At 33.6% G+C, this 23,521-nt stretch overlaps 1 protein-coding gene across 3 annotated transcripts in view; it reads left to right on the forward strand.

The window, feature by feature from the left end:
• FSTL5 (follistatin like 5) overlaps nucleotides 1-23,521 on the forward strand; it is a 707,698-nt gene that overhangs the window by 331,685 nt on the left and 352,492 nt on the right. For all 3 annotated transcript variants that reach the window (XM_061191763.1, XM_061191764.1, XM_061191766.1), the window contains exons 4-5: nucleotides 4,632-4,828; nucleotides 17,521-17,641. In XM_061191763.1, the coding sequence (XP_061047746.1) occupies nucleotides 4,632-4,828; nucleotides 17,521-17,641 (318 nt within the window). The remainder of the gene's footprint in view (nucleotides 1-4,631; nucleotides 4,829-17,520; nucleotides 17,642-23,521) is intronic.

A 23,521-nucleotide genomic window follows, 5' to 3' on the forward strand; every position in this document is an offset into this window, starting at 1 on the left:
TATCTGAAACATAACAGTTTTACATTAATCTTATGTGTAACTGTAAACATGTTTTAATAAGAACTTTTAAGTAAAGTTTATGTAATATAAAACAATTTACACGATTCGATTTTCCATATTTTAGTAGATACTCCAGTTAAAGTTTATTTTAATTTTGTTCAGACTACTTTTAACCAAGATAATTTTAATTCCTTCAAACACATAGTTTAACAATTTACAAATGAATTTAAATATAATAGTTTTCCATGTTGAATTTATTCATAGATGCATGTTAAATCAACATACTAAAGTTTTCTTACATTCCTTATGTTATAAATGCAAAGTATTTTTCTAAAACACATTTTAGAAAATATTTACATTTTAAAAAATGTTTACATATTAAAAAGATGTAAAAGTTTTCTTTTAGCAGTTGTTTAATAGTTTGAGGAAAAAACAATTCCAGTATGCATTCTAATACATGAAAAGAATTGATGCTAAAATAAAAACATTTAATTTGTATCCTTTTAATTTCTAAGATTTCAGCTTATATTAGGATCAAATTAATCAAATTTGAAATATAAATGCTAAAAAGAGACAAGTAATATTCTTATATACTTAGATTTGATTATTTTTATGTTGAAAGGAATTGGTACTTCTTAATGATGGATGGAAGGGAAGGATAAAAGTGTAATTTCAAAGGGATAAGAACAAATTACAGGCTTTGAAAAAGTAGTGTTAAGCATAATTGATAGAATCTATAATTTTGAGCACTTATCATGTACTGAAAACTGATGGTGGTACTATCAGATATATAAAACGTAATTATCCTCAGTTCAGTAGAGTCTTGGAGAAGCCTTGCCAATATACAGGTGCGACAATTTGAAAGTCAGAGAGTCAGAATGAGAAAGTCAAATCTCACAGGATATCACTTACATGTGGAATCTAAAAAAAGGGTACACATGAACCTATTTACAAAACAGAAACAGAGTCACAGATGTAGAAAACAAACTTATGGTTACCAAGGGGGAAAGCGGGGGAGGGGGGAGGGATAAATTGGGAGATTGGGATTGACATATACACACTGCTATATATAAAATAGATAACCAACAATAACCTGCTGTACAGCATGGGGAACTCTATTCAATACTCTGTAATGACCTATATGGGAACAGAATCTAAAAAAGAACGGATATGTATATATGTATGACTGATTCACTTTGCTGTACAGCAGAAACTAACATAACATTGTAAATCAAGTATACTCCAATAAAAATTAATTTAAAAACTCAAAACAAGTGAGAACTTGTGCACATAATAAGAATACAGGAATATCATGCATGTTTTGGCCATGTGGCATTATCAAGTATGTTTTTTGTTTCACAAAATAGTTTAGTTGGAATAAAATTATGAATTTATTACTTAAATGAGAAAAAAAGAAAAAAAAAAAGAAAGTCAGAGATTCTGCCTTCTTCCGGGCCCCACAAGACCAGGTGGATTTTAACTGCCCTAGAATCACTCTGAGTCCAGAGTCAGCACAGCCCTGGAATCTGCATTCATGGGCAGGAGGATGGTATAGGTACCATCAGGTGGTGACCTCATTCGTCTTGTCCTCGGTGTCTAGAACAGGCACGGCAAAGGTGATCTCTTACAGGTCCCCAAGAGCACCAAGTGAGTCCAGGAGAAGTTTTCTTTCCTTTCACTGCCTAACACCAGCAGGTGTCAGGTTTCTTTTCCTAGCACCGTAGGTTGATTAAGTATTGAGAAAGGAATCCTACCAAAGCAAACAAATCAACAAACTAAAATTTCTTAACTTCCTTCTTGAAATTATTCTTGGATGAGACCATGATTTCTTAATATACATTGATGTTTATTTCTAAATATCTATTCTTTTTCATTAATTCTATTTTTTTATATTGATACTTATTAAAAGGGTGGTAAACATTTAATATTTCCAAATCGTCATTTTGTTTTTACTCATTTTAACCCACTGTAATAGGACTTTTCCATTTATTCACTAAAATTTCCCTTTATTGTCATCAGTTACCTCCAACTTAAGGAATCTAATGAGCATGGTTCATTTCTTATCTTATTTTTACTCTGAAACATTTAACATTTCATCACACCCTCTTTCTTGAAAAGTTATTTTCCCGTTAGCTTCCTCTTCAGTACTTATAGTTTTCTTGCTATTTCTCAGATACTCCTTTTCTTTTTCTCTCTCTCCCTTTGCAAGTTCTTTTTTCTCTACCTGCAATTTAAGCAATGATATTGCCTGGAGTTTATTATTATATTTGTTTTTCACTTTCCAAATAATCCTTGGACAAATTTACTGAATCCATGTATAAGTTGGTTTTAAACTCAGTTCTGAAGATGAGAAAAGTAGAGAATAAAGGCTAAAAGAGATATTGCCTGGGTGTAAAAATCACTGTGCTCCTTTCTAGCTCTGTAATTTTGAACAAGTTATTTAACTCTCTGTGTCTTAGTTCTTCATCTGTAAAATAATGGTAATTATAAGGTCTTTCTTGTTGGATTGTCATGAGAGTTAAGTGATTTAATACATAAAAAGTTCCTGGCACATAGAAAGCCTGCACTACATGTAATCTATATATTATTAATAATAGATGTATCTATTACTAAAAAAAATCTGTAACAGCGATTATTTAAAATCTCTAAATTCTACAAAGTTTTACATAATTTTAGGACTGTTTATTGCACATTTCCATAGAATGTGAATACCTTAACTTCAATGCTTTTATTTTTGTTTTCTTTGGATTGCCAGCAACTACCTCAATACCTGGACTTGCCAGGGAATTTACAATTTGGGAAAAAATATCTATAGAGAGAACATGATGATGATTGTATTACTTGATTTGATCAAAATTAGAGTGTAACAACCTAAATTTGTATCTCCTCATGCCAAATTTCAAATATCAGTTAAAAGGTGTTCAGCACTTAAATTCTATTTCTCATGTTCTCACCTGCTCATCATGGATGGACACAGGTCACCTCCCCCAGACTCCATCCTCCTCCCATCAGTCAAATGAAAGGACAGGCAGGTCCAAGGTCAAAGGACAGGCATTCCAAAGCTGTTGGAATGGTTTTCTCCCTCTTCCTGCTGCACGCACACATGCACACGTATTTGAAGGCTCCTCTTATGCATCTTTCACAGACACCAAAATTGTTAGCTATCCCTCTGGACTTGATTACTTTTCTCTTTTGTCAGTGATTTCTGTTCTATTATGAAAACATATTCTTATTATTATTCTTTACTGAGAACAGAATAGTGCAAAATTCACTTAATTTGTGGTACAAAGTTTACATCTTGTAAAAAAAGAAGTTCTTGACAGGATTGCTAAACACTAAAATTGCTGAAAAAACAGAAGCCGTTTCACTGTCTTTGGAAAACAAGATAGTCTCTCATCTCTCTGGAAGAGACTGTTTTCCGTCTTGTCTGGAAAAGGAATGAGACCTCAACCCCATGCTTCTCAGAAATATATTTTAAAATCTTTAGAAATATTGTAGATTCTGTCACAGCTTAATTGTCGAAATGAACCACAACTATAAAGTTAGGTTTTTTCCTAAAAAATATATTGTGAAAATTCTCAGCTAATATAATGCCTACTTTTTCATTTTTAAATTACATTACACATTGCATTTTCTGTATACATTTTATATCACAGTTACTATCAATAGTAAGCACATTTCATTTCAATGTGTTATAAAGACATCAGCATGGGGACTATTGTAAGAAAAATCCTTTGTAAAATAATGATGTCAAGATATTAGAGCAATTGCAGTTATTTTTGAAGATATTAAGCCAAGCGACTATTTCCATTAACTGTGAAGTTCCCAGTACTCTGCTGGTTATTTTATGGGAGATACTGAAAATCTGTAACGCATTGTTACTTCAGTAAGCTCATACTTTAGCTGTGGAAATGAAATTGACAGGTGAAGACTTCAAGATACAAAATGGAAACATATTTCATATTATACACCAAGACTCTAAACGGAGAAAGAGATGAATATCAGAAAAATAAGTAAATAAATAAACTTTTGGAAGAAAACAAATATGAGCTTAGCATCATTAAAAATAGAATCAAGAAAAAATGTAAATACACACACACAAACTTCTTCAAAACAAATCCAAATGTAAAAAATATATATATTTCCAATTAAAAACTTCTATACTCTTTTGGAGCCAGATATATATCAGTTTAAGCACAAAATCCAGCACAGTCTAACCCTTTGTTTGGGTGAGCCATTTCATCTCCCTGAACCTCATGTTCAAAACCTGTGAAATTATCACTATAGACATGTATAGTGAGGAGTTAAACTAAAGTAGTGTATTTAAACATTGGAGCCAATTGAAGCTATCATGTTTTTCTATGTACATTCATAGAATCAATGACTTTGTCATCAAGAAAACACACAGTATTTGTGTCGTTATTGGATTTGATACTAATGAAAATTTTCTATCCTCTCATGTAAATAGCCCATTCTTTTTTCCTTGTACAAGTAGTAAAGTATGCAAGTAGAAACATAAATATTATGTACAAAGTATGTTATCTACTAGATATCAGCTTAAAACATTAATAAAATAAATGATTCCTTTCTAATAATATTGTTTTGAAAATAACTTAGTTCTTCTGTTACAGGAGATAACTGCGAGGCCACTGAATACAGCAAGATGAAAAGCATGCTTTTAGATTTACAAAATCAAAAATATGTTACACAAGACAATGAAAACCCTAACGGTGATGACGTATTTCGGAAGAAGTTGCTGGTGGATCAAATGTTTAAGTATTTTGATGCCGACAGTAATGGACTTGTAGATATCAATGAACTAACTCAGGTAGGATTAATGACTAAATTAACAAGCTCATTTAAGTATAACATATGCAATATATTTACATTTGTGTGAATTTATGCTATATAAATAAAAAATATTTTTATTCATATAATTTGACTATAGACATAAAATATTTTTAAGAGAAAAATTTGACTACTCTATCAGCAGTATTAATTTTAAGTAACATTTATATGATGTTGTACAATTTAAAAGAGATACCTACTTTTGACAGGTTTCTATACCTTAAATACCTAAAGGAATTGCCAGTTCTCTCTTATAGAATTTATAAAATATCTCCAGATATATTCTGGAGCTTTTGTAATGTTTAATTTTCTATCAGTCAATGGAAGCTTGTTTATCTGGTATTCAAGGGCATTACTGAACAGCAATTGAGTACATCTATAACATATTGTAAATAAGTGATTTAAGAAGGTATTCAATTATTGACCTACTCTGGTACTTTTTTAATTATCAAAGATCATGTATATTAAATCTGATTTTAATATTATGTCAACATTATTAAATTTCATTTCTTTGAAAATTGCCACCAAAATGATACATATAGACAAATTGTTATTAAAGAGAAGAGAATATTTTAATAAACAAAAGGTCTTTATGTGAGCCATTTTGGAAAAATAGAAATATTTTAATGTGTGTGTTACTGAGACAGACTGCTGAAGGAAATTGAAATACCCGGATTTAAGAACCTAAATTAGTTGTGGATAGTGATGGAAATATAAAATGATGGACATAAGATTTCTCCACAAATATATATAGGTTTTTAGGGAGCAAAGGAGAGAAGAAGCCACTCCAGGGCGACTAGGAAATTGGTGATAGCCCTGAGGAGTGTTGCTGAGTCCATGGTAATTCCTATAGTGGATCTTACGGTGGATTTTGCTGCTGTGCTTGACAGAAAATATAGTTTTCAAAAAAAAAATTCAATTGTCTATTTCCACAACATCATGCCATTCACATTTCATATTTAATTTTATGGCTTACTTAAAAAATCCAACAATGTGGAATATCGGTCTTATTGTGCAAGTATTTCAAGTTTTGGGATAGTGTAACTTAGTTTAGAGACTTCATATCAAAGTGACATTGTGAGCAAATTGACTTGTCATTCTAGGTAATTAAACAACACACCGTTTTCATTATCTTCTTTAATTCATCTTACATTTAATGAGTAGTTACTAAGTCCCAGGCCCTGGGATTCAAGGAATGAAACTCTGGAATTTTAAGGTAAAGTTAGAAAACTTTTAATTAAGATATTCATGTTGTCATACATGTCATAATTTATTTTTCAAGAATGAAACTCTTTAGAATTTTACATTTCTAGTAAAGAAATGACGTAATTCAGTTAAAATGAATTTATAATTAAGGCACGTCACTTGGATCTATGCATGTCTGACATATTCAAATATATCGTGTTTTTGGTTTTGTTTCTTACTTTTTTATTTTATAATAGTTTTTAGTTTTCGTTAACATGTCTACACTACTTTAACCACTGATTGGGTATGACACATGATCTGACCAAATCTAGGACCCACTTCTGAGTCCCAAGAGAAAATTGCTCATCACTGGAAAATGGCATTGACAGCACTCACCTATAATTGTTTCAAGTTTCTGTTACATCCAAGTTTATATTAGTTTCCTAGGGTGGCCATAACAAAGTACCGCAAACTGGGTGGCTCAGACAACCTCCCTGTCAGTTCTGGAGGCTCAGCATCTGAGATGGAGGTGTTGGCAGGGCTATGCTCTATCTGAAGCCTCTTGCAGGGGAGAGTCTGTTCTTGCCTCTTTCAGCTTCCAGTAGCGCCAGGCGTTCCTTGGCTTGTAGGTGCATCACTTCAGTCCCTTCCTCTGCAGTCAAATAGCTTCTCTCCGTGTATTTGTTTTCACATCATTTTGTCCCTTCTTCAAAGGATACCGGTCATATTGGACTGAGGGTCCACCCTACTCTAGCAGGACCGCATCTTACAGTATCTAATTACATCTTCAATGACCCTATTTCCAAAAAAGTTTACATTCTGAAGTCCTCAGGGTTAAGACTTTAACATATCTTTGGGGAGGACAGAGCGCAACCCATAATAAAGTCATCTGCTACAGCATTTAGTTTTGTTTTTCCTGTTACCTTTGATTTGGATTTGCTTTTACATCTGCAAAGTGCCCTTCCAATTCATCTGAAAGTTATCATGTGAGAGCAGAAAGGATCTTCAGAATCCTATTTATATGTTGACCATCCACAAGGTACAGGCAAGGAAGGATCTGGGGAGGTGGTATTTACTAACCCCTGAAGACATGCCCCAGTCCTTCCTTCAGCTTTAGAGAGTGGAAATGTTAGCATCTCATCTGTCAGCAATCAGCCGTGAAAAAACCAGAAGGTTGTAACTGATGTCGTGGAAAAGATATAATACATTTCTAGCTCTTATGAACATAAATATTGTTTTTGACTTGTGTCTTTTTAGGTTACAGGTGCTTTTAAAGAACTTGTATTCCAAGTATTATAATATTAAAGTCAATAATGTATATGACTTTAAAAATCAACTTGGAAACATATAATATCATCATTTAATATCAAGTTTCAAAATAAATTAAAAGAGTAAAAGGGGAAAGGATCTTAATGATGTCTGCTAATAATTTACAAGCTATTATTAGCAGAAATGTAATCTGTAATTCCAAGATACTGCCAATGACAAGTAAAAATTAACGAACATAATTTGGCTTTGAGGTTTTATAAATTCAGCATAAAAGCTGGCTGCGCATGTTCTGTTAATACTCCACATAATGAATATATATTCTAAAGCTTCTCTTGCAGATTTTCAGGTAAATTAGAAACTAGAGGTAGTTGAGAGAAGAAAGAGATAATAAAAAGCAATAGTTAAAGGGGGTAAGATCTATAGTATCACAGTTTAAGAACTTTGATTATAGAACCTGGACTCATATCTACTACTTAATTCCTGTGCAACCTTTAGCAAATGACCCAAACTCTCTGTGTCCCAACTTCCCTTTCTACATATCGGCAATGATAATAACACCTAGTATGTAAACTGGATGTGATATTGATATTATTTTGAAAATGTAGACTTCTTAGAAACATAACTAGCACATAGGAAACATGGTGTAATTGTTAGCTCTAATTAAATTTTCCAGTCTAAGGTTCCCGTGCATACCATGGGGGATAATGGAAATATAAAGAGGGCACACATGCTTGAGTTAGTGGATGAGCAACTGATCAATATGTCCATCCAGTTCATCCTTTGCGTTTTTTAATGATTACAATCGGCTGATAGGTGAGAACAAATCGGCCATTATAACCCAGAAATCTATGTACACATTATTAAATATGCAAACATTTTAATACCAATTTTCACAATGAAAAAATGTTTCTTACAAAAGAAGAAAAATAGTTTGGTTATTCCAAGAAATTAGGAAAAATAAATGGTAGCATGTTTTATTTATTTATTCATTTATTTATTTTGCTCATATCATTTGAAGTACTCATCTGCTTATCTCACATAGCTAGTATGAATGTTGTTAAATCCTGAGTTCTAGGCTAGACACAAGTACATGGCATCATTCTGCAACCACTGTGATGTTGGGCATTTTTCTCCAGAGTATATAGTGCCCCTATCTTTACAGATATGATGTTAAATTGAACTAAACTTAAAATAAATATCATATATATTTTGTTTTTAAGATGCTGATATATATTATACTAAAATGTCCTTACCTGCCAAACTGTAAAATACCTAGTTTTGTGCAGTTTTTTCTTGTCCATAAAACCAAGTTATAAGAAATAATTGAAAGCAATATCTTGATTAAGACAGACATAGATGTGTTATGAAAGAAACAATATGCTTTAATTGACTATATTTTACAATTTAAATATTTTAAAAGTATATAGGTCCTCAGTTAGTATAGTACAGTAACTTAGTACTGATAATAGTAGTAGTAATTGTAATAATACTATTACGTTTCTATAATCCAGATGTCTGTCATTCCCTTTGCATTTCTCTTTGAGCTACACACACACACACACACACACACATACACACACACACACAGTCCATTTGCAAAAAGCAATATGGACTTGGTTGAATGACTGAAGATGTATAGGGTGGTAGAGGATGGGATTATATCACATATTACGCAAATCACACATTGAAATCCAGTTTAGATGAAGCACTTTGTACACTTTTCCTTTCCTTGTGCTCTGTCCAGATCATGCCTTGCATTTTCTGTACCACAGATGCAGGACCCAAGTCTATCTCTCAGTTTCAACTCCTTAATTTTCCCTGGGGCTCCAAATTCCTTATCACTCAAAACAATATAGTTCTGTTTTATTTATATTCTCCCCCTAAATGTGTATAACCAAATACATCACTTTCAATAGTTGCCAACATCTATGTGCCTTCCTTAAAAACTAATGGCAAGTTATAGAATGTAATAACACCAACATCAAAAACCGATATCTGCAAGAGGGAGGAGATATGGGGACATATGTATACGTATAGCTGGATCACCTTGTTATACAGCAGAAACTAACACACCATTGCAAAGCAATTGTACTCCTATAAAGATGTTAAAAAAAAAAAAAAAAAGCAATATCTGGCACAGTCTTTCCTTTGGCAAATAAGTCTTCAGTCCCTGAGACTAGTAGAAATTCTTATCTTCTGTCTTCTACCTTATTTTTTATACCCTCAGAGCCAAGTGAAATCCCACATCTCTCTCTTTCCTCAAGTGTGTATGATGCCCATTTTCACCCTTGGTGAGGATTTTTGCCTTCCCGAGGGCCATGGGGTTGGATGACAGGGGAGAGTGTGGGAGCTTTTTTGCAGGAACAGAACAGATGATCACTCTCTCCTCTCCCATATACGTGTCTTAATTACTATATGACAAAGGTAATATTTCAATCACATTTAAAGTATTTGTTGAGCATTTTTGTTTTAAAATGTCTATTCTCTCTTTATTGACAATGAGTAAATGGACATTTAATTTACTTTGGTCTAGGCAGCCCTGTATCTTTTCTTAAATCTGTGCTATACTGCCTGGATCCTATTCAGAATGAGGTGGTAGAACTGAATGGTCTCAGCCGGTAAGCAGTTCTGTGCACTAAAGGCAAAATCAAATGTTCTGGCTCTTCCCAAAGACCAGGCTGATGGTGTGAAACCTTGCTTGTTTGGTGTCCTCTCTTAGTTCCATTCCCCAAATCTAAACAAGTGTCTGAGGTTCATCTCTATTATCTGTATCTCTCTCCTGCTTCTCTTAAATTGCCTTCTCCAACAGTAAGAATTCAGGGCTCTCTTTGGGTCTATGGTGAAATCTGAGCTTTACTAATGCTTGCTTCAGTGAAAATTGTCCTTGTAGCAATATGCTCCAAATTTGCTTAATATTCAAATGTATCTCATAGGATAATAGCTCACTGAAAAAGCCTTAACAAATGTAAAGTATAGTCTTTATTTGAAACATAACAACAAACAAGGTTTCTCCCCTAAGTATTGTGTATGTGACTAGTGTGGTCAGGCACTCAGCTACACAGTAACACATTTATGGTTTTAAGAACATATGTTATTCCAAAACAGACCTGTAATGCTTGAAATAAGGATTTCAGGATGAAGTGACCTAAGGTATGATCACGTTCCTTTTGGCAGGCTGGCATGTAGGAAAAGGTCATTGGAAGAGAGAAGGTTAATGATCATTTGCTATGAAAAGAAGCATAGAACTCTTCCTGGTGGTTTATTCATATGCATTTTGAAGTTTCTGGGGATATTGATAAAGAGTTAAGGTAGACAGAAATATTGTGAATTGAGGGGTAAATCATTGGTGAATTATGGGGAGAGAATAGGAAAGAATTATGTAACTGAATGACCTGACATTCAAAGGCGTAGCTTCTATTTATCATCCATCCTTCTGTCTATCTATCTATCTATCTATCTATCTATCTATCTATCTATCTATCTATCTGATGAAAGAAAACTCATTTGGCAGGAGGAAGAAATCCAGAAGTGTCAATAGAGAAGCATTTAATTTTTGACCATCTTCCTTCCATAGAGGTAGAATAGACATGAGAAAAAAATTAGTCTCCAATTGTTAAAATTATTGGACAAATGGTTTTCTTAAGGGGTAGCCAGATTTTCTTAAAGTCAGTATGGTGAAGAACATGTTTTCATAAGAAATAGAAGCCAAAAGAGAATTTTCTGATCAGAGAGCAGGATTTACAGAGGATACTATGATGGGTTTGAGTTGGAAAGGAAATGAGATTAGGTCAGATTGGGAAATGTGCACAGCAATATGGGAAGACTTTGATTTTATAGGATCACAGAGGTAAACCAGGGTTTGAAGCACAAGGGAATTTGTATAAATTGTCCCTTAGAGAAAGGACAACTACTTCTTGCATCATGGTTCCATCTATTTGCTCCTCAGAGTAAAACGAGGGGATACATACGCAGACTTCACTCAGCAGAATGGCGCCCTTGAGTTTATTAGCAATGTTAAAAGATAAACTGAAGCATATTAAAATGTTGAGTTTATCTGAGCAAAAATCCATTCAAATCTGGCAGCGCCATACCAGAAGTGGTTAGAAGCATTCTGCGGTGGGGAGCTAGGGAAAACTTTTATAGAGAGAAGGTGAAAGCAAAGTAAGGAAAGTACTAATTGGCTACAGATTAAAGCCTAGTTGTTTGTGATTGGTTGTCCTTAGGTTTTGATTTCATAACCTTCAGGCATTTACAGGTTTAGGGTTTGGTTGTATTGTATGTGCCAAGGCATTAGAGCCAACCTCAGCCTAACATTCTCCTTGTTTAATTTAAGAGCAGCCAACATAGAGTTCTTGAATTGAAATGGTGCTAATGGCTTGGCAAATGTGTTCCTCAGCCTTCTCCCCATTTCATAAAATAACCACCCATGGAGTTTAAGTAAGCAAAGTCATTCCCTTGTGAGTCTGAGTTAAAATTAGCAACTGTATTGAGTATATTGATTTAGCTTTTTTCTTCATTTAGATTCTGTCATCTTAATAAGCTGATTCACATTAGGAATACATATTAGAATGAAATATTTCCTTAATGTGCACACATGACAACTGTTTATTAAAATAATAAAAAGAACTACTTGTTCTCGGGATTTAGATTATTATGTTACATATATTTGACTTAAAGAGCCATTTGCTCAATGACCACCATATGTGAATTCATTTACAAAATTAAATAAAAAAGCAAGAATAAATAACGCTAGATATTTTTAAGCTAACAGGATAGGCATGGTGCTGATGTCTTTGCAGACTGTGTACATATCCATTTTCTTTAAAATTTATTAGAACTGTTACATAGGGAATGGACAGTTAGTCTTTATTTTGAGTTGTTAAGCCTATGACAATTTTAAAGATTTTTGAAAGGGTTCTTGTAGCTAGTCAACATATTTATTTATAATGAGATTGGTAAGAATTGTTTTACCCCATAGATAAAATGCTATTTTAGTGGAAACAAACTAAATGCAAATAAATAAGCATTTGTTTGGGTAGAGAAGGAGATAAGTGAGGACTGTCTGGGAGTGCCATAGTAATTAATCCTATTCAACATTTACAAACCCCATAAACCTGTCAGGTATACAAAATAAGGCAGCAGAAACCAGGTGTTAAAATGGCATTGGTAATGCCTGTAGGTAGATCCTAGTAGAACTGGGAATTTCCTTTCAAGGGCTAAGGATTTCACAATAATAACAGCAACAATTAGCACTTAAAACAGAAAGGTAAGACCTGTATTGTTGGGTTAGGTGTAGTTCAGGGCTCCAATTAAGAAACAGTAATTTCAATTGTAGCTGGAAACCTTAGTAAGTAGTTTCAAATATTCCTTTTTTTTTTTTTTTTGCTTTAGCTCTGTTCATAGTATCATGAGACAACTTGAAAATTAAAATTGTTTTTAAAAAATTTTAAATATATTGTTTGTAGCATCTTTCCTTTAGAATGTCAAAGTACATTAAAAGTGTTGGCATTCATGTTCAGAGAATCCCTGTGAGCCATATAGAATGCCTTAAAACTAAAATAGTTTTCATCCCACCAATGGTTTAATAATTTTATCTCTTCAGCTAGTCTTTCAAAATTAATGTTGGCCCTAATGATTTTTTAAATGTCTTCTAACGTGTTAAGCGTGTTACAAAACCTAAAAGAGAACTTAGAAGATGTGATTATTTTATGCAATTCTTTTCTTTTAATACACCTATTGCAGGGTAGCATCAGTTACATATGATTAAACCATTATAATTTGTAATATTAATTATTTACCCTCTGTCCTTTCACATTGTTTATTTTTAAGCGCTGTTGACCATCCATAATTATCTTGTTTTTTCAATTGATTACATGTTCCCACTCACCCTTTCTAGAATATTAACTCCATAAGGGAGTCATTCTTACTTACTAATTAATCTCCAGCCCCTAGAACTATTCTTGGCACATGGTGGTTATAAAGAAAGGAAAGAAAGAGGGATGGAGGAAGGGAGAGAGGGAGAAAGGAAGAAAGTGGATAAGAAGTAGTCTGGAGGACCAAGTAATAGAAGAGCCAACCTGTATTGATGTGGGAGAAACTTAAAAGCCAGTGCCTGGAGATGTGTATTGTTACCACAGGAGTATATTTATTTTCTGAGCCTTGGAATGTAATCTACACATTTGTCAAGTAAAGGACTGAATATATCTGCCTCTGCTTAACCTCACAAAGGTGATGGACTTTCTTTAAAATAGAGTATCACTGAGCTCTAACTCTACTAAGACCATTGTCATTCTGACACGGGCATGATTAGTTTGAGAAAAATAGTTTGCAAAGGATGAGGAAGAGCTCAGATTACTTGAACATATTATCAACTGAAAAAAAATGCACAATGTGAGAGCTGTGAGTTAAGTTTTATTTGGGGCAAAATGAGGACTATTGCCCAGGAGACAGCATTTCAGATAGCTCTGAGAAACTGCTCCAAAGATTTTGGGGGGAAGGTCAGTATACATGTGATTTTGGTGAAGAGGGAGTACATGCAATCAAGCACATATTTTTTGCAGAAGGTTCCTGCTAGTCTCGTGAAGGTTACTCGTCACAAGGAGCAGACGTCACCACGAAGGATTTTAGTGTTTTTCTAGATATGAGGAGATGCAAGAATTGGGCTCATAAAATCGTCTCCTGAAAATATCTAACTATTTGAAGACCTGTTCTGCCAGTTTTTCCCAGAGCGCAGAGGGCCTCATTTCTGATCTCCACCCTGTGCTCCTTTCAGGGGGTGTTGAAGGTCAGCAGCTGCTGCAGCTCGTGACTTAATCTTTGTAGAGGCAGATGGCAAGTGCCAATTAGTAGTTGGCAATATGAGTGGTATATTTCATGGGTTCATCTTTTCTCCTACTCCACCAAGAAGAGGAAAGAAAAAGACACAAAGCTGGAAGATTAGACTCCTCTGTCTTCCTACCCCCTACACAGATGGTCTCATCACCATGACCTGACTTGAGACATCAAAATCAACTACACGTATCTTATCGCTTTTATGAGAGTTAATATAATAACCTTGGATGTCCAAGTCATGCCTTATCCCCAGAAATCTAATAACCATACATCTCTTAGCAGGGAGACAATCCTCTACATCTACCTCTGGCACTTTCTATTTCTCCTTCCAGTTTTATTTATCTTTAGATAAGTTATCGTCATCTGAGATTCTGTGTAGGGTGCAAGCATGTCTCAGAGATATTGCAGTCTGGTTCCAGACTACCACAATATTGCAATAAAGCAAGTCACATAATTTTTTTTTGTTTCCTAGTGCATATAAAAGTTATTTTTACACTACACAATATTTTATTAAGTGTGCAACAGCATGTCTAAAAAAACAATGTATTTACCTGAATTTAAAAAGTACTTTGCAAATGAAACTATGACTAGCCTCCTAGACTAAAGCTTCAACATAAGATACTTCAATGACAGTATATTCAGTGAGTCTGGCCTTGTGAAGAATCTCTAGTTCAGATGTAACACATGCATTTTGAGGAAGCTACAGTGGGAAGTCTTTGGAACCAGAGCCAGACGGTAAATGAAATAAATGTCCTACAAGTTTGGATCCCCAGCACCAGAGTGCTTAATGTATTACCACTTCTATTTTGTTTTGTACTTTCTTTCCCCCAGTCACACATTCAGCTCGTTAAGCTATCAGAACTCTGAATATCTGAAGCAATTTTCCCAGGCTCGTTAAAAGGTCTATAGGAAAGTATCTTCCGCATTTGGAACACCCCAGAGTGTGCCAATACTCCCATCAGGAAACAAAGGAGAGAAAAAGTTACTAGGAAGCATGTCTTAAGTAGGCTATTTCATTGACCAAAAATGGACTAAATGAGGAAAACGTGTATTTAAAAAATGGAAGAATGAGGGAGTGAATCACCTCTCCCCCGTGCATGGGCATGGCCAAGTGTCAGTGAACAAGGATTTTCATAAAAATCTCACTAGCCAGGACCATGCACTTTTCTAAAGCACATTCATTAAAACAGCATATCCAGCTTGAGTTTTATAATCATGATCAAATCAAGATCAAGATCAAATCAAAAGCAAGCTAGTCTTATGCCAAAGCCAGTTTCAAGGAAAAAAGTCGGAGTATGTTCTCTTGGTCTATACATGATTTAACTTGAGTGAAACCGAACAGAAATAAATATGAGACATACACTACAATGATGAAAGCTTCTCCGCCAACTTTCTGTTCCATCGTTTCACAAACAGGTACATGACTAAAGGTCACTAAAAATAGTACTAAAATATCTGACCAAATCCTGGTGTCACTGCATCCTAAAAATTACCGCAGTGCTGGCACTGCAGGTCTTTAGGAAGAGTATAGTGAGGTGAGATCAAACACGCTGCTCCTCCGCTACCCAGAAAAGTCACTTCCCATTATCTAGCAAATAACAGATGGAGAGTGGCTGAGAGCTCCGTTGCTTTCTAAACAGAAAAGCAGTACTTGTTTTCCCATTAGGCTTATAGGAGAGAGAGCTTCAACCATTAGATAGTTTTGTTAATCCCTCCAGCTGGACCCTGCTAAAGCCTAGGGCTTTAATCCTCACTATCAACAATATCTATTTATATGGAAAGCAGATAAATCATTCACTTTTCCCCCCTTCTAAGGCAGCAAATGCCAGCTTAGCCAATGAAATTTGAATCTAGTAAACAAGAAGAGAGAACACATGTGTAAAAGTCGTATTTAGCAGTGCAGGTGCTGTCATTGCATGTCACCACTCGGGTGGCTACAGGAGGGGCTGGAGCTTCTAGTGATCCATCGGCTAAGGTCCATCCTCAGCTCTGTCTCTGCAGCTCATCCAAGCGCAGGCATAACAACTTCTAACTTAGGGATGTTCCATAAAAGGTTAAAAATAGCTCTTTAGAAATTCCTATCACCAATCTGCCATTGCTGTGACAAAGCTTGAATCATCCCGCTCTACCAAAAGAAATAATAAAGCATCATGAATATACAACTATAATGTACACAAACTGGTGTGGAAATCTGCAGTGAATTATTATAATGAGAAGCACATTAAATAAAAATCATTATTTTTAACTTTGATTAGGTCTGAATGTATACCGTATGTCTTGCACTTGACGATATGTGTGTGTATAAGCATATACATGTTTTTAAAAGACTGCACAACAACCAGGAGAGATAGAGGTTACTATCTTTAATTTCTAATTGAGAAAAGGTTGAGTGACTTGCCAGATATTATAGAACTATTAAGTGGCCTTGGCATGGTCTGAACCCAGAGCTGGCTTACTTCAGAGTCTGTGTTTCCTGATTGCACCAACTTTAAAAAAAACAAAACAAAACACGGGGAAGCAAAGCTCCAAGCAATATGAACCACTCCCTCTGTGGACAAATATGAAAGACTGTGGACACAGCTATGCAGCTACCCAGAATGAAAAGGAATGTTTGAAAAATCTTGGAGACCTCTTTTACCAGACAGGCTATATCTGTCTGGTAAAAAACAGAGTATAAAAAAGCTACTGCCCCAGTCCATGGAACAGAGCACAGAGTAGAAGAGCAGTCTGGTGATTTTCCTCACCCATGCTTGGGTAGGTTTCCATCATCAATCGGTGCATTAATTCTATCTGGCTCCTGGAAACAGTCATTTGTTAAATAGCTCCTTTGTGACCCAGGGAGTTAATTCAGAATACCAAATGCCTTCATTTCCAGCTGGGGAAGAGTTTAGGCAGAAGAGAAAAAAAATACTAACTTCATTTTTTGCAAATAATAGGAAGATGAAAGTTGGACCAAATTTCCCCACTATTTTTTTTGGAGAACAGCTGTTCTATTTTGACATGGGTCACTGAGACATTGGAGGAAATTTTCATGTGCAGGTATTTCCTTGAGTCAATATAAGTGGAGCAAAGGAAATGACTGAAATACAAAAATGTCCTTTTAGTGTTCAGATTTTCTGGGTCCTACTGGGAGATTTTTGTATTAGAAAATTTAGGCTAAATTCTAAGTACGTATCTTAACGTCAAAGCAACTAAGTCAAATTTATAACTATATCTTTGAAACAGTTGAAAATAAATGTCCAGTAACTGAAAATCCAGGTTTCTCATAGGTTCAGTTCTTTGCCCAACTACAGACTTAAATCACCTATTGAGTGATTTACATATAATTAATTATATTATAGAAATGTTAAGACAGATATAATTGCATGAATTTAATTTTCTTGTCAGGTGATAAAACAGGAAGAACTTGGCAAGGACCTTTCTGATTGTACTTTGTATGATCTACTGAAATATGATGATTTTAACTCAGACAAGCACCTGGCTCTTGACGAATTTTATAGAACATTCCGTGAGTATAAGATTCATTCTCTAATTCCTCTTTGTTCTTTTTCCTGTTTCTTTACCCAGTATGGTGTGTTTGCTTGATCTCAAAGTACAGACTGTTTCTTAAGAGAAGTGATATAATTGAGATAATTTAAGTGTGTGGCTGTATTGAAACGAATGTAAAAGCTAAGGGAGTTATAGTTCTAAAATGCAGAGCTGGAAATGTTTGATAACATTTGCTATCAGTTCCTATTGATTCTAGTTAAAGATATCAATTCCACAATGATGCTTCCAAGGTTATTTTAGACTAGGAACAGCATGTCACTCTCACCATGTATCAAAAACAATTTAATTATTTACATAATGACAATTTTTTTTATTTTATAGAAAAACCAAAGTTGATTAATAGATTAAGTTTGCATATATGTTAACAACAATAATTAGCATAAGACCTGAAAATTATATTTATGTTAAGATACTTTGGAATCAATTATATATGTTTAAAATGCTTAAAGCCTTCTTAAAATTGAGTATACTTTATAGAGCAAAGTTGTAAAGATGATTTGGTTAAAAAAGTTGTATGACAGGTTATTCATTAAAAATAATTCAAAGAAAAAAAGACTAAGAGGCAAAAAACAGAAGGGAAAGTTTTGGAGCTGTGTGTAAAAGAAAGAGAAAAAAAATCATTAAATTAACTGGTTGGCATTTGAAAATCACCAAGTAATCAAAGTTAAACAAGATTTTAGATTGATAGCTAGATAAATAGATAGATGATAGATAGATGGATAATCTTCAATATTTTTATATGCACTTACATATATAGGGCTTTCCAAATATATACATATGTATTTTTTTTTTTTCCAAAAAGGCAGGAAATAGGATATGTACTTGGTGTAAAAATATCCTTTGTGAATTATGCCTCTGTCGTCCATCAGTTGTCTGATATTGGAAAAATTACTTAAATCTCTGAAAATTCATATAAATAAGGATAGTAATTACCACATGATCATTTTATATTAAAACACTGAATTATATTTTATGTAATATTTGATACTAGCAAAGTAATAAATGTGAAATAGTTGCATGTTACAAAGCTTTATGGCAAGATGTCAGTATGCTCTTCAGATTTAATTAAACTGCATTTCCACTTTAAATTACAAGCAGAATACAAGATGGGATATCTCGGTAAACAGTTAATCCTTTAAAGTGTGTCACAAGGCTAGGCAACTTTTCAAAGATAACAAGAAAGCAGCATTATCATTCAATGATTATATGAAGAAACTGAAACATAGAGAAGTTAAGAACCAAGTGGCTGAGTTTATTATCAGACCTATGCTAAACCAGTTAAGAAGTCTATGTGTTTGCCACTAAACTTCACTCTGTAGTAGGCATTGATTTGTGTGCTTAGGATGACAGGAATATTATGGTTTATCAGGAAAAATTGTTTACATTATATTATATTGTATACTATCATATAAGATACAAGGGGATAAATGTCATAGGAAGGCCTACATAAAATATAAAGTGAACTAAGAATATAACCTCCAGCACTGCGAATCAAGGAGAGTTTATGAAGGTAGTAGCAATTGAATGGGTCTTCAGGATGAGTGGATTTGGACTTTAGGGGATGAGAGATGGAAGATGGACAAAGAGAAGAGTGTCAGGGAGGAAGAAATTTTCCTCTACCCTTCTGGGTCCTTTTGGCTGGTCTAAGAATCAGGTTCACATAAGGCAGATTAGCAGGAGAAAATCAAAATTTAATAACGTGTATACATGGGAGAGACCCAGGAAAACTGAGTAACTCACCAAAATGGCTGAAACCCTCACCTTAAATACCATTTTCAGCTAAAGACAAAAGAGGATGTTGAGGTAGGGGTTTTGTACTTCAAAGGGGAGGAAAGCAACACACATGGAGATGGAAAAACAAGTGTTTGGTAAATGAATGTTCTCTTAGCCCTGCACAAACAATGGGACACAGAGAGTAATTTTAAGAAGCAGACTTTACTGAGTTCCTTTCTGTCCACACCCCTAGTTCATACTATGGTAACCTGTGGTGATAGCTCCCTTCCTGGAAGAGGTCCTCTATCCTTTTTCTTTTAGGCAGTTGGGGGAAGGTTGAAGTTACTTTCCAAGTCTTTTGGGCTTTGATTGTTTTCAGCTTAAAATAATATTAATACCAAAGAGACATTTTGGGGTGGCAATTTTGCTCCCCTACATCAGCATAAATAAAATCTCTACTGCATGATACACCAGAGTATTTAGAGAAACTAGTCCAACTGGAAGATCTCTTCCAGGTCTGAAAGTCTATGGAAATATATCAATTATCATAACTATTTTACTAACTTATTAAACAGGCAGTCTTATCTACCAACTCCTATCTCCCACTCCCATAATATGAAGATACATGGATGTGGCTAAATAAAAGTAGTTGAAATCTATAGCAATAGCAGAAAATATTTTTAATGGTATACAAACTATCAAGCATCAATAAGAGAATTAAATTGTATGTTTACATAGGATTTTTATTCAAAATATTGTTAATGGTGGAATAGTGGAGCTAGAAACTAATAAATACAATGAAAATAAAGTGCGAGTAATATGTTATTTTTATGGTAACACAGCAAAGACTGAATAATGATCCCTGGTAATATCAGTACAAAAGAATCTTCCCTAGAATACTGCTACCTGCACCTATCAAGGGGAAAATGATGCTGTGTTTGGGATACGATTTGATATTGCTAAGGAAGGCAAGGTAGATCAGTATGTTGTAAAGATAAATAAAATTTGCAATTCAGAAATCTGAATCATCAATACAAACTTCAATAGAGACATAGTGAAACATTGTTTTTGAAGGAGCTACAGTGTACTACAAACTATTGAATTTGGAGAGAAGAAAATCTATATGATTCTGTTAACAACTGGAAGGTAGTATGGTAGCAATTTTATTGAAATTATTTATAGTAAATGCAATGAAGTTTAATGAAGATTGTAATGATTCTGTCATTCTGTCAAAATTATGTATAATGCAAAAGGTATACATTTTTAATATTTTGAATTATAAAGTGATATTTGATAATGAAAGCACTTGGCAATCAGCAATCATATTATGAGGTTTTATCTTTTTGAATATTCACAAAACTTTTCCTTAACTGTGATAAAATGATGTTAACATAATCATTTAGAAAAGGTAATGTTTTTAAGTAATGCTGGAATTATCTGGGGTGTTTTAATATTCATTGTGATCTCACCAAGCAGTTTTCTGCAATGTTTTATATTTTCAGTGTTTTGCCATTATTAAACAGGGTATCAAGCTCTAGAATGACCCTTTGGAGAGAGCAAAACTAACTTGTATGGACTGTCTGTATCAGCAAGATGTATTTATACTTATACGTGAATAGGAAACATACGTCTATTTCTTTCTCTCCTTCTGTTAAAATACTTCACGACTAAACCCACCTCAGTTTTGTGAAGTTTAGTGACAGGCGTTGTATAATGACACGATTTTAGAAAGTCACTCTATTATAAAATATTACTATCATGAATAAAAAAATATAACAATTGTGAAAAGGCAATCTATTTTAAAATTATATATTAAGTACCTATGTGTATAGACTGCTGTGACAGTTAAAGCAACTTGAAAAGATAAGTTTCCTTTCCTTTAGAATGCATCATCTCAGACAGACAATGATAAAAAGGACAGATATAGTAAGGATAAAAAGTAATCAGTTTTTCCACCCAGAATTCATTCCCCCAGAGAGTTTCTAAAAAGAAATCCCAGAAAACTAAAAAGTCCCTAAATGAATAGAATCTAGAAGAATAAGCTAAGACCAGAGAAGTTAAAAAACTTGTCTTTATCCAGTCTTTATTTACTGGTAGATACAAAGATAAACAGATTTCTTGAGTTCCAGTTTATTATCCTTTCTGCCACCACACAACATGGAAGAAAGTAAAGGGTACTTTGCAAACAGGAAAAGGTTAATGGTAAAGAAAAAAGAACCAGCACATTATCAACTGTTATTACATGATTAGGGTGTTATTTTAGTAGTTATAAAGTTTTCCATAAAATAGTATTTCTTTTCATTTTGGATAAGATGAATTATTTTATTATTTTACAATAAGCATCAGATAATATTCTTAATTTTTCTCCAGAATTTTTGACGTTATTCAAAAATCCTTTGATTTTTACTAGGATATTTAAAATAAATCCTCTCTGCAAACATCAAATATCTTAAATCATGCTTTGTTTGATTAACAAACTTGCAAATCTATGCAATGGGATCCAATAAATCTTAAGTGAGATCAGACATAGTTTTGAATATTTAAAAGAAATACTAAATCCTCTCGTCAGATAGTGGACACCCTGCACACTTGCATTTTGTTGCCTTGATAGTAAAATGTGTAGATTTTTCAGTGCAAAGAGTACTTAGAATTAAAAACAAATTAATAGTGTCATTATTAACTACAAGGACTTGTATTAAAATACAGAGATTCAGCGTTTTGTTTTCTTCCAACTCAAAATTAAAATACAATGTTTCATTAAGTTTAACATGTCTGGAACTCTATATTTTTGCTTCAGATTTGTAGGTAAATGCAAGTGATTTGCCGTTAAACAAGATGACCATACACAGAACTGAGACATTTAATTTCAGAAGTGATGTTCAAATAAATGTTTATATTTATTTATTTTTGCAAATTCAATTAAGATGATAAAGTGTTATTATATGGCTCTTAATTTTAGGAATTAATTGTTTTCATTTGGACTTTCTAGATAACCCAAAATGGTTTAAATGTCTACCCAGAGAAAAGATATTTGTTTTGTAAATGCTTTCCATGTACATAATTTCCTGAGTTAAGCTATAAAGTGCTTTGACTTAAAATTACACGAAGTGAGGAGTTTGTGTAACTCTGATAGATTCTTGAAATCCTATTAAATTATGAGTTGTAGTTCCCAAAACCATATACATACACTTTAAGATGTGTATGTGTTCTAGTGATTCAAGATCTAATGTCACCCTTAAATAAATCTTTATCAATTCAAAATGATCTCTATGTGTGGAAAGATCCAAAGGAAGATGTTTTTCTACTATGCATAAAATAATTAGGTTTTTGCAAGCATAATGCATCAATTGTGAGCATTTATATTGAAACTAACTGTACAATATCTGTCTCTCCTTTCTTAAAAAGAATAATTAAGACTCTAACATTCTAAAATATTAAAAAACGTGGAACAGTTATTTTAAATCACCTAACTCTTCATGATTATATTCAAAATGTCATCTCTTTATATGAAAGAATTCTTAATGGAATATAAATTTGATAATGACATTATAAGGAAAATATATTTATTTTTCTGGGAAAATCACAATTGCTATAATAAAATGTTAATTATCGGAATCATCTAATAAGAAGAGCAATAAAATATGAGTATTATATTAACATTCATTGACATTAGATCATTAGTGTATGAAAGTCCTTTATTTGAGAAAAATAGCAGAATTTAGTGAATTTAGAATTTAATAGCAGAATTTAGAAAAATAGCAGAATTTGGCATATTCAAATAGAAACTTTTGGATGGAGAATATGGTGGTCTAGAGTCAGGTGGGAGCTCTGGGACACAAGTAGAGACATAGAACATGCAGTCAAAATTTGATACTCTGGCAAGGAGTGGGGTATCTAAGGTGAGTATGTGAAGAGAGAAGAGGTGGGCAGAACAGCAGTAGGAAACTAAAACTAAACAACAACAACACTTAGAGAGATAGGAAGAAAGCCAAAGGAGTACAGCATCATAAAATTTTAATAAGGAATTGTTTCCAAGGCTGGGTTCAAAACAAGAAAGTATATAGCAGATGAATGGGCACTGGATTTGGCAATAAGGAATTTGTTGGTAACTTTGGTCACAGCACTT

This window comes from Eubalaena glacialis, chromosome 5 (assembly GCF_028564815.1).
Source record: "Eubalaena glacialis isolate mEubGla1 chromosome 5, mEubGla1.1.hap2.+ XY, whole genome shotgun sequence".
Taxonomy (NCBI): Eukaryota; Metazoa; Chordata; class Mammalia; order Artiodactyla; family Balaenidae; genus Eubalaena; species Eubalaena glacialis.